Genomic DNA, 14,208 nt, shown 5'->3' with positions numbered 1-14,208 from the left:
AATGGGTCAAATCCGGCTGGGGATGGAGGAGGATGGTGATGGGAGGTGAGATCAACTGAAAATGTGAAGGAAGAAGGAAAGAACGCCGCAGCAAGAATGCTGGCAGCGGCGGCGGCTTTGAAGAAAGAAAGGTGGAAGATGAAGAGGAGAGAAGAAATATGAGTTTAACAGAATAAGAAAGGGATAAAATGACATGATTACCCTTTATTTGTTTTTGAATTTACTATCTTAACTTTATTCAGTTAAATTTAACAACAAATACTAACGGAAGGTTGGTGTTTGTCATTTCCAAACTTTGAGGGTACCAATTTGTCTTTACGATAAATCATGGGTGGGTGCATGTCGTTCGGCCTTTACTCTAATTTTAAAGGTCTTCAACAGGTATGGCCTAGTTGGCAACTAGGCTCCAGCCTCCAAGTGGGGCAAATTTTACTTGCATTGTTAGGCACACTTACCAGCTTTGATTGATATTAGCATCATACCTTCAGATATCGGGAGACATGCGCATCACACCTAGCATGATTTTGATATGTTTATTACAAAAAAAAAAAAAAAAATGATTTCAAAATTTTAAGCAAAGTTTTTATTTAATTTTTAAGGGGACATAAGAATAATCTGTGCCTTCCTCTGAGGTTTTACACCATTAAGTGAGTTTTAGTGATAATAAAGCATATTTTAGGAGAGGTTTACATTAATTATATACAATAATACTACGGACACCAATGCTTTGCATCGAAATGTTAAACCGAATGATGTGTCATGTAATACTTTCTCTCTCTAGCTAGTATACTCATAAAATAACAGTGAAACTCACTAAATATATATAAGAAAATATACATGTAGATGAGTATAAAATAATTGGCCCATTTCTTTATATACAAATCTTTACATAATATAATAAAGTCACAAAACATCACTTGACAGTGTTGCCAAACCCTTCCGATTCTTAACGTTCCAAGCGACCACATCTCACTTATTACCTGCAAAAAACATTGAAAACAACGGGGTGAACAATAATTGCTCAGTAAGTAAACCAACTATGTTACCCTTCTCTCTTTGTTGCTTAAATTCTGAATTTCTTTCCTTACATCACACCTTTCTATTCTTCTCTGTTTTATCTCAATTTCTAATTTCTCACTACTCATGATAGTAGGCATGGTATCATGCATAGGTATGATGCAAATGCACAAATGCATAGGATGTGCATTTTCTTTTATGTTTTTCTATTTTCTTATTCTGTTTCTTTTCCCTGTATTTCTTTCTATTCTTTCTTTCTTTCTATTATTTTCTTTCTTTTCTATTATGTCTTTCTTTCTATTCTTTTCTTTCTTTCTTGCCAACCGGACTATGTTGATGCATGGATTCGAAACCCTAGTCGTGTGAGTGTATTCTCTAATTTTGGGTACAGTCCTTATCCACATGCACTTCTAACGGACTGTACAATTCTTCTTTCTGATTCTGAGGCCGCTCACTAAAGGCTGCATGCATGCGGGGCTATGTCACTCATGGGTTCCCTATGGCAACAACTTTCTCTTCTTTTATCTTTTTACACTTCTTTAAATAAAATTTCAAATTTGAACTTCTTTAATATTTCTCATTTCTTTCTATTTGTTCTTTAATGCTATTTAATGCTCTTATGAGTATGTATTCATTTAGATGGGCTCATGTTTATTATTCTTTCTAAATTCACATGTTTGGATGCAACAATACAATATGGAATGTAAACATGTCATTCTCTACCATCTACAAACTCATCTCAAGATAACAAATAATCATACTCATATATGCATTTCTCTTTGACATTTCATCAAACAATTTATATGCACACACAAACTCTAAATTGGCTACACTTCTACATCTCTTCTAAGCCACCAAAATTTGGATCAAAACTCACTAGATTTAACGTCAAACCTGTACAGGATTCACAATCCATAAATTCTACTCCAATTCTTCCATAATTCATCCAAACTCTCATCAAACATCAAGTACACAAACACTACTTCTCATGAATAAATTCTAACCATCATTCAACATTCATTCCATCAACAATTCTTCGTATATAAACACATACATGCATAAAAGAAATTCTCTACACAATATTACTCTAATCATAACTAGGGTTGGATTTACTTACCTTAGATGTGAGCAATCCAACACTTTAGTAGTCTTCCTTGATCCAACTCTCTTTCTCTTAATCCTATGAACACAAATCATAAGAATTCAACACTTTAAAAATTAAATCTCAAATCTTAGTGCAAGGATCTTACCTAAGGATGATTGGGATTGAAATTCCACTAAAAATAAACCAAGATCTATGAATTTCCTTGAAAAATGATTGAAGAAATTTGAGAGAGCTTGGGTAGAAGGTGGCGTGAATGGAGGAGAAGAAATGGCTAGGGTTTCATTCTTCAACTCTTGATATAACAAAATATTATTTAAAATTTCCCATTTTACCCTTGCACTTTCTATGAAATTTCATCTCTGTCTCTTAGTCAATTACCATAATGCCCTCATTTTTATTAACTTCTTCATGTTATTCTACTTCTTTTCACTCCTCACTTTTTCAACTAATTATGAGTGAAAAGACCATTTTACCCCTAATGAAATTTTAAGGGATTTTCTTCACACTTGTTCAAGATAACTTTAACAAAATTTAACTAAGGGTATTAGGGCATAAGTAAAGTTACATACCTCGATGTGGGTGTTACATGTCACCTAAGTCAGACGAGCCACGTAGCACGTTAAGAAATATTTCGCAAATGAACGGCTGTCCATTTTTATTGGATAACCGTTCATTTGAAATGGACGGGAGTCCACCTATAAGAACACTTGTCCATAGTTTAAATTAAAAAAAAAAAAATTGATAACAAAAATCATGGATGCCGGTCCATATATTATGGACGGACGTCCCTACTAGATGGATGCCTGTCCATTGTTTAAATTAAAAAAAAAAAAGTAATGGACGGGCGTTCCTCTGTCCATTTCCGTCCATTAAATAGGGAAACGTTGACTGGCCAATCATGGACTTTCCAGTTTTTGCCTGAAGACCCGCTTTTCGACCATTGAATTCGCAAGCACCTGTTTCACAAGTTAAGGTGTCAACTTGAGCTAGAGTCTGATGAGACTGCTCATTATCAGCAATTGATTTCTCAACATAGGTTACAAGACTGTGATCTTTCCATCAGTTATCTGATTCTTTTGGCTAAAGTTTGTGGAACCTTCCATGGCAGGTTCCTCAATAATGAAGGCTTGCTCAATCTCTTCACCATCTTTTTTAGCAACTTGCACACAAGATTTTGAGGGGCTTTAGTGTCCATTCTCATCAAAAGGCTCCAAATGTGAAACTGGACTCTGCTCTACAACAAAATCTCCTCTTTCCCGCAATGTTCTCAATATAGGTGTCTTAAGGACGTTCATCTCTAAACTGCATACATCGACGTAGTCAAGGGTTCCGCCATCTGCAATAAAAAATAAAGTAAAGAAACAGGTGCCATGGAAGTTTCCACAGACTTTGGCTAAAAGAATGAGATTACTTTTGTTTTTTTGTTTTTAATTTAAACAATGGATAAACGTTCATCTAATAGGGACGCCCGTCCATAATATATGGATGGACGTCCATGATTTTTTATTTTTATTTTTTTTAATTTAAACTATAGATGGACGTCCTTATAGGTGGATTCTCGTTCATAGTAAATGGACTCACATCCCTATAATATGGATGAAAGTCAATTTCAAATGAACGACCGTCTAATATTTGATGGACGGTCATTCATTCGCGAAATATTTCTTAACGTGTTACGTGGCTCATCTAACTCAGGTGACACGTCGTTCAGTTAAACATTTCAGTGTAAAACGTCGGTGTCTGTAGCATTATTGAATTACATAATCTCAAGGGAGTTATAATGCTGTATCATCTCTTAATTCTCCTCATTTAAAGACGAAACGGTGCGTACAGTCTGTTTCTGTTCTCCTTCTCGAGTCTTGACAGAATTCTGAATAGAGAAATTATCAGCTCCAAGCTCGCCAGCCACACTCGTAGAGACTGTGCAGGGCACTAACCAAGGTGAGACCACTAACCCTCGTTCAATGTAACCCTGAGTTTGGTTGCTAGTAGACCCAGCTAACTATCTCGATGAAAATTTGATTTTAATGCATTGGGTTGTACTGCATGTGAAGTGTTCGATGAAATGTCGAGCTGAAATGAGTGATTGAATATATTTCAAAAGAACTTGTATTGGTGGTCAAATTTTGCTTTGTATTTTTTTTTTTTTTTAAATAAAATATAACATAGCATACAAAAATTGGGCTTCAAGAGAATATTAATAAGTTTGTCAAATCACTGTCTTTTGCTTGATGCCTGAGTGGTTGAATTATCATATCAACTTATGGGTTAACTTCAATGGGTTGGAATTTTTTGGTAATATTGAATGTAATAATTTTCTTTTTTTAGAACCTAAGTCATATTGAATATGAAACTTATAACTCGAAAAACAAGGTTGCCATTACTGGATAGTAATGTTGTTATCTCGTGAAGTACATACAGATTTAATGTTATTTTACTTTTAATTGTGTTATTAACTAGCTTCTGTTCATCAAAGCTGTCGGGATTATATTGGTCGGGGCAGAGCTGCATTTTGTAGGTGCTGCCATGGCGGCAACAAAGCCTCGGTTAAGTAGCTTCTCTCGCAACCTATCAGCTGTACCATCTTCGCAAACACCAGGAGTCAAGTGTGGTCCTAATGGCACTATGTTTGTCTCATCTGGAATACTTGATCTTGACAGTAATCATCTACATTTGTTCCCCTTCACTTTTGCCTATTGGTTTTCCAATGTGATCTAGAATGATGGGTCATGGGTTTTATTTGTTTGTTTCTGATGTTTAGAGATACTAGGTGGTGGGTTCCCACTGGGAAGTTTAGTGATGGTGATGGAAGATGCTGAAGCACCTCACCACATGCTTTTGTTGAGGAATTTCATGTCTCAGGGACTTGTTCACAATCAACCTCTTTTTTATGCCAGTCCAGCAAAGGACCCCAGAGCATTTTTGGGTACTTTGCCTAGTCCATCCACTTCCAAAGATGAAAAACCTCGTGGTAGTGTTCCAGAACAGGTGTCCCTCTTCTTCAATTCCCTTGTCTTTGCTGTTTGTCTATTAGTTTTTGGGAACATGAAGAATTTGAATGTTGTTTCATCAAGTTGCAGGAGAAGGGCTTGAGAATTGCTTGGCAGTATAAGAAGTATATGCCTGAAAATCAGCCAAACTTTGATAGTCAGAGCGGTAAGCTTGTCTGTGTTCTTTTCTTTTTATCATAAAGGTCAAGCTGGTATCTGTTTCATAAATACATATATATGTATTGCGAGCAAACCAGATTTTAAATAGTTTGAGCTAATTTGTTCATGCACATGTTAGTGCTAGAAAGATACTTCCAAAGCCAAAGGGTGCTGAGTACTCCAAAACTTAGATACCAAGACATTGTATGATTGCTATTCTCACTTCATATAAGTTCATATTTAGTCCTTCATATATATTTTACATTAAAGTAAATCTGCTTCTTCAGCAAACTAATCCCTCTGTTCTTCCAAATTCCTAGCATTGTGTACTAGCTATTTAGACAGTTGCTGCAGTTTTAAGTTTTAAATAAATAGTGCTTAACAGACCACATTGTAAAGGAATTTACAACTGCTTGTCCCTCAGGCAGGATCTTTGAGAAACATTATCTTGATAAAATCTTACTGCATTTCTGCATTTAGTTGTTACTGGCTGTTAATGTTCTAGATATAATTTGGTGCTATAGACTACATTTAGTTTACTTATGTTAGCAAATCACAACCTTGATGGTAACTCATCTTTTTTAGTGGCGCAGATAACAAGCAAGTGTACTGCAATGACTTTGACTTGCGAAAGCCTCTAGAGAGGCACTATCATAGTGCACAGCATGTAGATTGTGTTAGCATCCAAGATTCTACAAATTTTATTGCCCTTAAGGACCGTTGTGCCACATTCTTAGCTCAATTTCCAAGGTATGGTTATATGCTTTCAGATTTCCTGATAAGATATCATGGGTTTTCTTCTGCACTCATGATACATGCACACATCTATGATTTTAGAACCTTAAGTTTGCTTCTTTGTCTTGACTTCATGAGAGGAGGATTTGGGTGGATGATTATAAAGCATGGATCAGACAGTTCTTTCCAAAAATTTTGATTATTAGAATTTTATTGAAGAGATTTTAGAAGCACATGGAATTTGCAGTTGACAAATTCTTGCCATCTTAATGAATGAAAAATTGAATAAGACATGTTGGAGATATACATAACTTTCCATTAGATTTTACAACCAATATGTTTGTAGCATATTGATCCTGATCTCATTTCAGTACTGCAAGAAGAAAACATCATTGAGATTATATCTGAGATTTTGATGTTCCATATCATTACTGAAGAATCTCAACTATGATGCTAAATGTCAAAGCATGTTTGGGCTAAGAATGTGAAAGCATGTTGGGGCTAAGAATGTCAAAACATGTTTGGGCTTGCTTCCAAATTACATTTTATTTTATCTTTCTTATTGTTTTATTTAGCATGTAAAGCTTTCCAATATGTTGGTGGTTTTATTTAAGCCTATATTCAGAACTTTTGAAACTGATTCACCTGATGCATGAATTTTCTATGATCTCATCATTTTCCTTATTGTGTTCTGCCCTTAAATCTTTTTGCTCGTTACTAACTTTTTTTATTTTTCATCTTCAGAAATGATGCCAACAGTTCATGCACAGGTCGAATTGCCATTCAGTCATTCTGTGCTCCGCAATGTGAACATTCCAACATGGTCAGTGGCATTACATTTTGCTCTGAAGGTCTTAATTGCCTTAAACCACTGGTGTCAGCTTCTTGTTCTATTTACTTTTATTTTTTCTTTAAGTGTCATAAGTTTCTTGTGCTCTTTTTCTGAAAAAAGTCTATTTGAAATTAGTAATTATGAAATGAGAACTGAGTTTATCTCAATAATCTATATGGTTATGTTTCCCCTTTCAAGTTCCTCTTTGTCCATCTTTTTCTTTCTTTCCCCTATATACTTTCTCTCTCTCATTATTCTCCTAGATCTGCCACATCAATTGGTATTTTCTCATTTGCATCTTATCAATTTATAAGCATCTACTGAAATTGATAATTCATTTTACTTCTGTTAATGTCTTACTCTTGCAGGAATGGGACATGCTTTCATTTATTAAATCTATGAAAGGTATGATACGGTCTTCAAATGCAGTGGCCGTGATAACCTTTCCACCGTCTCTTCTTTCACTATCCTCCTCAAAAAGATGGCAGCACCTGGCAGACACATTGCTTTCCGTAGGGGCTATCCCAGGTTTGTTTTCATATTTTTGTTTTACTACTGTGTCAATGACCCTAAATATTTTATCAAATTCTGAGCTGATGCGTCTTTCAGATGAGGACAAGGAATTGGCAAAACTCTTAGCGGGTTACCAGGACATGGTTGGCTTTCTTAATATACACAAAGTAGCCCGCATAAATACACAGGTATCGTCAAAACTGTGATTCCTCTATTCTTATACTTTTCATTTGCTTAGTTTTCACTCATCAATTAAACCTTTGATCAGGTTCCTGTGATTCTTGATGCGACAACATTCTCAATAAAGTTGCATAAGCGTAGATTCTTGGTTTTAGAATGTATAAATCAAGCCCCGGTCGATGGTTCAAGTGGGAGTTCATATGGCACATCTAGTAGTTGTTCTTCTGGGTCCTCCAAGACTGGGACCCTCGATTTTTAGTAGTCCTACAGAAATTTGTCGCTGATAATTGTTTAGTGCCTCAGAGCCAAATTGAGATCCAATGGCAAGTTTGATGGTGTTGGTTCTTGCCGCTAGAATTCTTCCAGTTTCTTCTTTGTTAACGACCTCGGCCATTGGATCATCAGGAAGCTGTGTCATCAACCCGGGTATAATCTAGAATACAGGAAAAAGTATCGGTTTTTGCTGCAAGATTATTATTTATCTATTTATTTTATGTTAAACTATCTTCCTATATAGATGATTGAAGATGCTTGCATAACAGAACACCGGAAATAGTGTTGAAAACATTGACCTATTGATTGAATGATTGTAGAGGTGTTTCTTATTTGAGTTCTTCGCCAGTGATAATTGAAATACGAAATTAGAGTTTGTAGCTTGAATTTTCATGTTCACTTATCGGTTAAAGATAAAGAAATGAACTGGTGTTGTGCAATATTTCATATTTTACATCATTTTTCAACTCCATTCATGTTTATGTACTGAAAATCATTGCATGTCAGTGAACTTTGGTCTAAGAGTTGCACTGTGAATTAAAGAAGAAATTTAACTGGGAAAATTGCGTTTAACAGATTTAATATTAGTATTGGCTCTCTAACCCCGGTAGCCAAATCTTCTGAGTATGGTTGAAAATTCCAATATGAACCAGAATTGGATTTTGTACATAGCGACTGAATCTATCAAAGTAACCAAATAAAGCCTTTGTCTGTTGGCAAGATATGCTTGGGATATTTCCTGAAAAAGGCTGGCTGTTTTTTTGGATTAAATATAAATCAACACAAATAGTGAAACTTCCCGGAAGCTTAACTTCTCTATAAACAAGATGAGACATATTAGAGGATTAAGACAAAAGGTATTAAAAATGGATATATCCCAAAGAACACGCATGTTTAAGTAATAATAAGTATCTACGCCAGGTAAATTATGAATTATAATTTGGCCTTTAGTTGTTTTCGTAGGGAGGGTAAGTAGTATCTACGCCAGGTAAATTATGTAATTATAATTTGGCTTTAGTTGTTTTTCGTAGGGATGGGCACGGGCCAGGGACCCCATTCCCTGTCCCCACACCATCCCTAGGGCGGAGATTTTTCTCATGACCGTCCCGGCCTGGCCCGTGGGGATGGAATCACTCCCATCTCCGTCCCGGCCCGACCTGATGAACGGCGCTTCGTTGGGATTTATCCCTCGAACGGGGATTTTTTGTGCGGGGATTTTTGCCCTGTGTAGATAAAAACTTCTACATTCTCACGACAATGATATTAAATTATTATAATTATTTTTAATTGTGAGAAACTAGCACGTTAGTAGGTACTATATTTGACTGCTTAATTTTAGTAGTTAATTCGTTAAAAATGCTAAATTTAAGATAAGAAAATATAAAATCAATAATTTCTTGTAAATTTAAATTAAAATTTAAAAAGTAGTACATAACTACCACCATAAACTAATTTAATGTTACTATAGTGTGACACCTTTTCTATATAGTATTAAATAGAGGAATTTAGAATCCACATTTTGATGCTTTATGTTGCGAGGCATTGTAATATCCACTGAAATAGTTTCATCTACTAAAATTCATAAATAAATATCTGGAAGAAAATTTCTCTGAGAATTGATATGAAACGGTGAATAACAATAATTTCTTGGAAAAATTGAAACATGCTCATGAATTTTAAAGCAAAAAATATAAACATCTTAAGCTACAACATAAACCTCATAAATTTATTTTCTATAAATTTAATACAAACATTAAAAGTATTATAAAAGTAAATATCATAAATTTAGATACATTACTTAAAACCATGATTTAAACTCTAATTTTATATACAATCTCGCAAAATGAACAAAAAAAAAAAAAAAAAAAAACATAAAATTCTCAAAAAAGCGGGGCGGGGCTTCACGAGGCAGGGATTGCACTATCCCCTCCCTCGGCCTGTCCCGGGTGTAGGGATTTTTCTGAGGACCATCCCTGGCCCTATCCCGAATTTTTCGGGGATTCTCGCCCCATTCGGGCCGGGTCAGTGCGGATCCCTGCATGACCGGGGCAAACGCCCATCTCTAGTTTTTCTGTGGTTTTTCTTTCTTTGTTCATCTTAATCATGATAGAGTAGTTTAGCGATAGTTCTCTATAAATAGTTAATACATAAATTTTCATTTTAATAATCATCAATCATATAAATTGCAAGATAAATGGAGAGAAAAAAAATTCATAAATGACAAAAAAAAAAAAAAAAATAGTTTGTGATATGAATAAAAAATGTTTAGGAATGGCTTGCAGTGAAATAGTCGTGTATAACAAGTAACATAATGATTTGTTTATAACTGAGTCATACAATCACACAAAAATATATAAAATTTATGTAAAATGACTACTTATCTTTTGTTTTTTGTCTAGTTGTATAACTCAGTTCTATGACTAATTGTAAGCATAGCATGCTTAAAGAGTAAACGATTTTTTTCCACCCAAGGTTTGCCTTAATGACCTTTTTCACTCAAAAAGTTCTAATACCACTTTTCTACCCAAAGTTATGTTTCGTAATATTCAAAATACACTTTTCTTTCTCAGTCAGGGTGAGAGGCGTTTTGTAGATTGAGGCCGATGGATCTAGTGGTTGTGTGGTATCACGAAAATCAGCTAAGAACAGGAAACTCTAGCTTTGCGATGATGGACAATCAGTGAGAAAACAGGTGTCGGAGTGAGAGAGATTTTGTAGAGAGGAGACTAGAGGTTCAATAGATAGTGATAGAGAGAATTTTAGCTGCCAAAATCAATCGAAATTGGCTTTGGCTAGTAACAGAATGTTAACTTTGGGTGGGAAATGTTATTAAGGCAAACCTTGGGTAGGAAATAGTTGTTTACTCATGTAAAAAATACCAAACTTCGAGTGAGTTGATGAAGCCACTAGGGCATTGAAGAAGTGAAATAGTTGGGATTTTGCATTAGTAGTGATAAGAACACTTTGTCCATCAAAAGCTGGGAATTAATTACTTCAAACTTTGTTTTCATTTTCAAGACCTTGAAGGTTAATTAATCTTCTCCAAAAGAGCTCTTATACCGGAGAATGTGAAGAAATTCATCAATCTTTGTCGCACACTTGCCAAAAGGTCCAAGCAACAAAGCTATGGACACCGAAAAACTTGTACGAAATTGTGTACCGGCCTACGTGTACCAGCTGCGTGAATTTTTTTTTTCAATTTTTTTCTAGTGAACGGCCGTTCAAAAAATTTGGACGACCGTTCACTCACATGGACCCCCGTCCATATTATATAGACGGGGGTCCATATACCAGGGATGGGCCAGTCCCGAATAAAATACAATAAAAAAATTTTATAAACATTAGGGGACGTCGTTCATCCGTTATGGACTGCTGGCCTTCATTTTGATGGGCGCCCGCAAATAAGGGACGTCCGTCCTTAACCAAAATGTGAAAAAAAAAAAAAAAAAAAAAGCTTTGGGGATGGCCGTCCATAAATTTTGGATGGCCGTCCCTTACCTTTGGACGGGCGTCCATTAGGAATTGACGTCGTCCATACTTTTAAAAAAAAAAAAAATCTAAAAAAAAACTCTTCTTCTTTGTCTTCATTCCCCATCTCCTCTCTTCTTCTTCGTCTTTGTTTTATGAGATAGGTGTGTCAAATCCAAAGGTTCCAAAGCCCAGAAAACTACAGAAGCAAAGCTGGTAGGTTGCCTTCCTTTCCGCTTGACCACCTCTTGACATCAGCATCCAGTGTTTCAGCTAGTCTCTGCAAACGGAAATAAATTGAAGACAATAAGCAAAATATGGCACTAGTTCAGAGCTTGAGAAATATTTTTTAGTGGAGTGAAGGTTTTACATTTCTTTCAGCTTGCTCTCTTTGAGCAAGGAGATCACGCATATTCTTCTCTGCAAGAGCTTTTGCCTACAAAAACACCAGAAGCAAGAAGTTTGTAAGAAGTTGTCTTCAATTTATTTCCGTTTGCAGAGACTAGCTGAAACACTAGATGCTGATGTCAAGAGGTGGTCAAGCGGAAAGGAAGGCAACCTACGAGCTTTGCTTCTGTAGTTTTCTGGGCTTTGGAACCTTTGGATTTGGCACGTCTATCTCATAAAATAAAGACGAAGAAGAAGAGAGGAGATGGGGAATGAAGACGAAGAAGAAGAGTTTTTTTTAGAATTTTTTTTTTTTTTTTTTTTTTAAAAAGTATGGACGGAATGGACGCCCGTCCAAAGGTAAGGGACGACGGTCCAAAATTTATGGACGGCCGTCCCCAAAGGTTTTTATTTTATTTTATTTTCATAATTTGGTTAAGGACGAGCGTCCCTTATTTGCGGGCGCCCGTCCAAAATGAAGGGACGGCCGTCCATAACGGATGAACGACCGTCCTTACTGTTTATAAAATTTTTTTATTGTATTTTATTCAGGACGAGCGTCCTTTAAAAGGGGACGCCCGTCCTTGGTATATGGACCCCCGTCCATATAATATGGATGGGGTCCATGTGAGTGAATGGCCGTCCAAATTTTTTGGACGGCCAATCACTAGAAAAAAATTGAAAAAAAATTCACGCGGCTGGTACACATAGGCCGGTACATAATCTCAGTGCAAGTTTTTCAGTGTCCGTAGCTTTGTTGAAAGTCAAGATAATGTGTAGATGCATTCAATTAACTAGAGGCTTTCTTTGAGAAAATTAATGAAGCTCTCATTGTACAGGCTTTACCAAGCAGCACACACAGCTGGGAGAGAGCCTGGAATTTTATTTATTAATTTAATTATGAAATCCCTAAATATCCCAATATATTCTCCATTTTATGAGTTAATACTAAGAGACTTCCACTAATGTTTAGAATCATACTATAGTTTACATCAATTAGGAAATATGATACAGTTGTCATTATGGTTAATTCCATCCAAGTTTATCTATACCTGATTTCCTCAGGTCGAAATTTCAATATTTAAAGCAAACAATTTGCACATAGTAATAATCTTCAACCATGGCCGGCCATCAAAGCAACACCAACCACTATATATTTGTGTTCTACCATCCATCAGAGACAGCACAAAAAAAAAAAGAAAAGCACCTCTGTTGTAGTCATCGTTATGGCCTTGAATTTTCTCAAATCAGTTCCTTTCTTTCTCTTGCTTGCGGTTGTCATGGCAGGTGATCCAGATATTCTCGTAGACTTTATAGTTCCAGTAAACTCCACTGGTAAGGCCATAGATGGGTGCTTCTTCACCTTCACTGGAATGCGCAACGCAATTAACCCAGACTATCCGTCAAACTTTACGGCGACTAAAGCTAGTGTTAAAGAGTTTCCAGCTTTGGATGGTCAGAGTGTCTCTTTTGCTTTTTTGGAATATCCTGCGGGATCCATTAACCCACCTCACACACACCCTCGTTCAGCTGAGCTACTCTTGGTAGTGGGTGGAACCCTCAATGTTGGCTTTGTTGACACCACGAACAAACTATACACACAAACCCTGAACCTCGGTGACATCTTTTTGTTCCCAAAGGGAATGGTGCACTATCAGTCTAATGATGACCCAAAACAACCCGCCGCCGCAATCGCCGCCTTTGGCAGTGCTAATCCAGGCACAATTTCAGTTCCCATGAGTGTTTTTACTTCTGGCATTGATGATAATATCCTTGCCAAGGCTTTCAAAACTGATGTTTCAACTATCATGAAGCTCAAGGCAGGCCTTGCACCCAAGGCGTGAATTCATGAAGCTATATGGTCTTGAGTCCCTAATTTTCTTGTGCTTTTTATGTGCTTCTCTTCTTCATTGTTCTGTGGCCAGCCTACATGGTAGGAAATGGATCTTGTTGTAATATTGCACTAATAAATTGTTGAAAATCTGTTTCAAAATTATATATATATATATTTTAATTTACGGCAATGTTTGGAACTTTAGACGTCAATATTTATTTATTTTTTTGATGATCGGAGGTGTTCGAGTTAGCTTGTGCACACCTCAACTAATCCCCCAAAGCTCTGAGGTTGATGACTGGGTAAACCTCTTAGTGGTCATCCCTATTCATGAAATCTCATTTTACCTTTTTACCATAAGACTATTCAACCGTGGTTAGACCTAGGGGTGTTCGGTTTCGGGTACCCTACACTTTTTGAAGGAACCGGAACCGACGGTTCCTTGAAATTTGGAACCAGAACCAGAACCTGTAACAACGGTTCCGGTTCCGGTTCTGGGTACCCTATAAAATTACAAGGACCCCCCAAAAGTTTTTAAAATGATAAAAAAACCCTTAAAAACTTACACATACCCCCCCACCTGGCACTCGTTAACAAAAATAAAATTACAAATTATAAATTCAAAATGACAAACTCCATTACTTTGTAAAGGTAGATTCTTAAAAATCAAACCAACTTACTTTAAATGTTATGAAATATAAATAAAAATGTATTC

General features: G+C 36.1%; 2 protein-coding genes across 5 annotated transcripts; both read left to right on the top strand.

The window, feature by feature from the left end:
- The first annotated feature begins 3,945 nt into the window (after window positions 1-3,945).
- LOC116107960 (elongator complex protein 4-like) lies at window positions 3,946-8,107 on the top strand. 4 transcript variants are annotated; one of them, XM_031394261.1, is made up of 9 exons: window positions 3,946-4,063; window positions 4,599-4,781; window positions 4,884-5,110; window positions 5,197-5,278; window positions 5,865-6,021; window positions 6,751-6,829; window positions 7,207-7,366; window positions 7,448-7,539; window positions 7,620-8,107. In XM_031394261.1, exons 2-9 carry the CDS (start codon window positions 4,649-4,651, stop codon window positions 7,788-7,790), a joined length of 1,101 nt encoding a protein of 366 aa, XP_031250121.1. In that variant the 5' UTR covers window positions 3,946-4,063; window positions 4,599-4,648; the 3' UTR covers window positions 7,791-8,107. The 4 variants fall into 4 exon arrangements, with proteins under 4 accessions (XP_031250121.1, XP_031250127.1, XP_031250105.1 ...); XM_031394267.1 differs by having other exon boundaries at window positions 4,583-4,781; XM_031394245.1 differs by lacking the exon at window positions 3,946-4,063 and adding an exon at window positions 4,099-4,417 and having other exon boundaries at window positions 4,583-4,781.
- A 4,747-nt stretch (window positions 8,108-12,854) lies between these two features.
- Window positions 12,855-13,673, top strand: LOC116108004 (putative germin-like protein 9-2). The gene has a single exon (XM_031394295.1). It carries the CDS (start codon window positions 12,886-12,888, stop codon window positions 13,501-13,503), a length of 618 nt encoding a protein of 205 aa, XP_031250155.1. The 5' UTR covers window positions 12,855-12,885; the 3' UTR covers window positions 13,504-13,673.
- Window positions 13,674-14,208: the final 535 nt, after the last annotated feature.

The sequence above is a fragment of the Pistacia vera genome, unplaced genomic scaffold (assembly GCF_008641045.1).
Source record: "Pistacia vera cultivar Batoury unplaced genomic scaffold, PisVer_v2 Contig1171, whole genome shotgun sequence".
Classification (NCBI taxonomy): domain Eukaryota; kingdom Viridiplantae; phylum Streptophyta; class Magnoliopsida; order Sapindales; family Anacardiaceae; genus Pistacia; species Pistacia vera.
The sequence above is the reverse complement of the archived record's forward strand: the minus strand, read 5'-3'. Positions and strand labels throughout refer to the sequence as shown.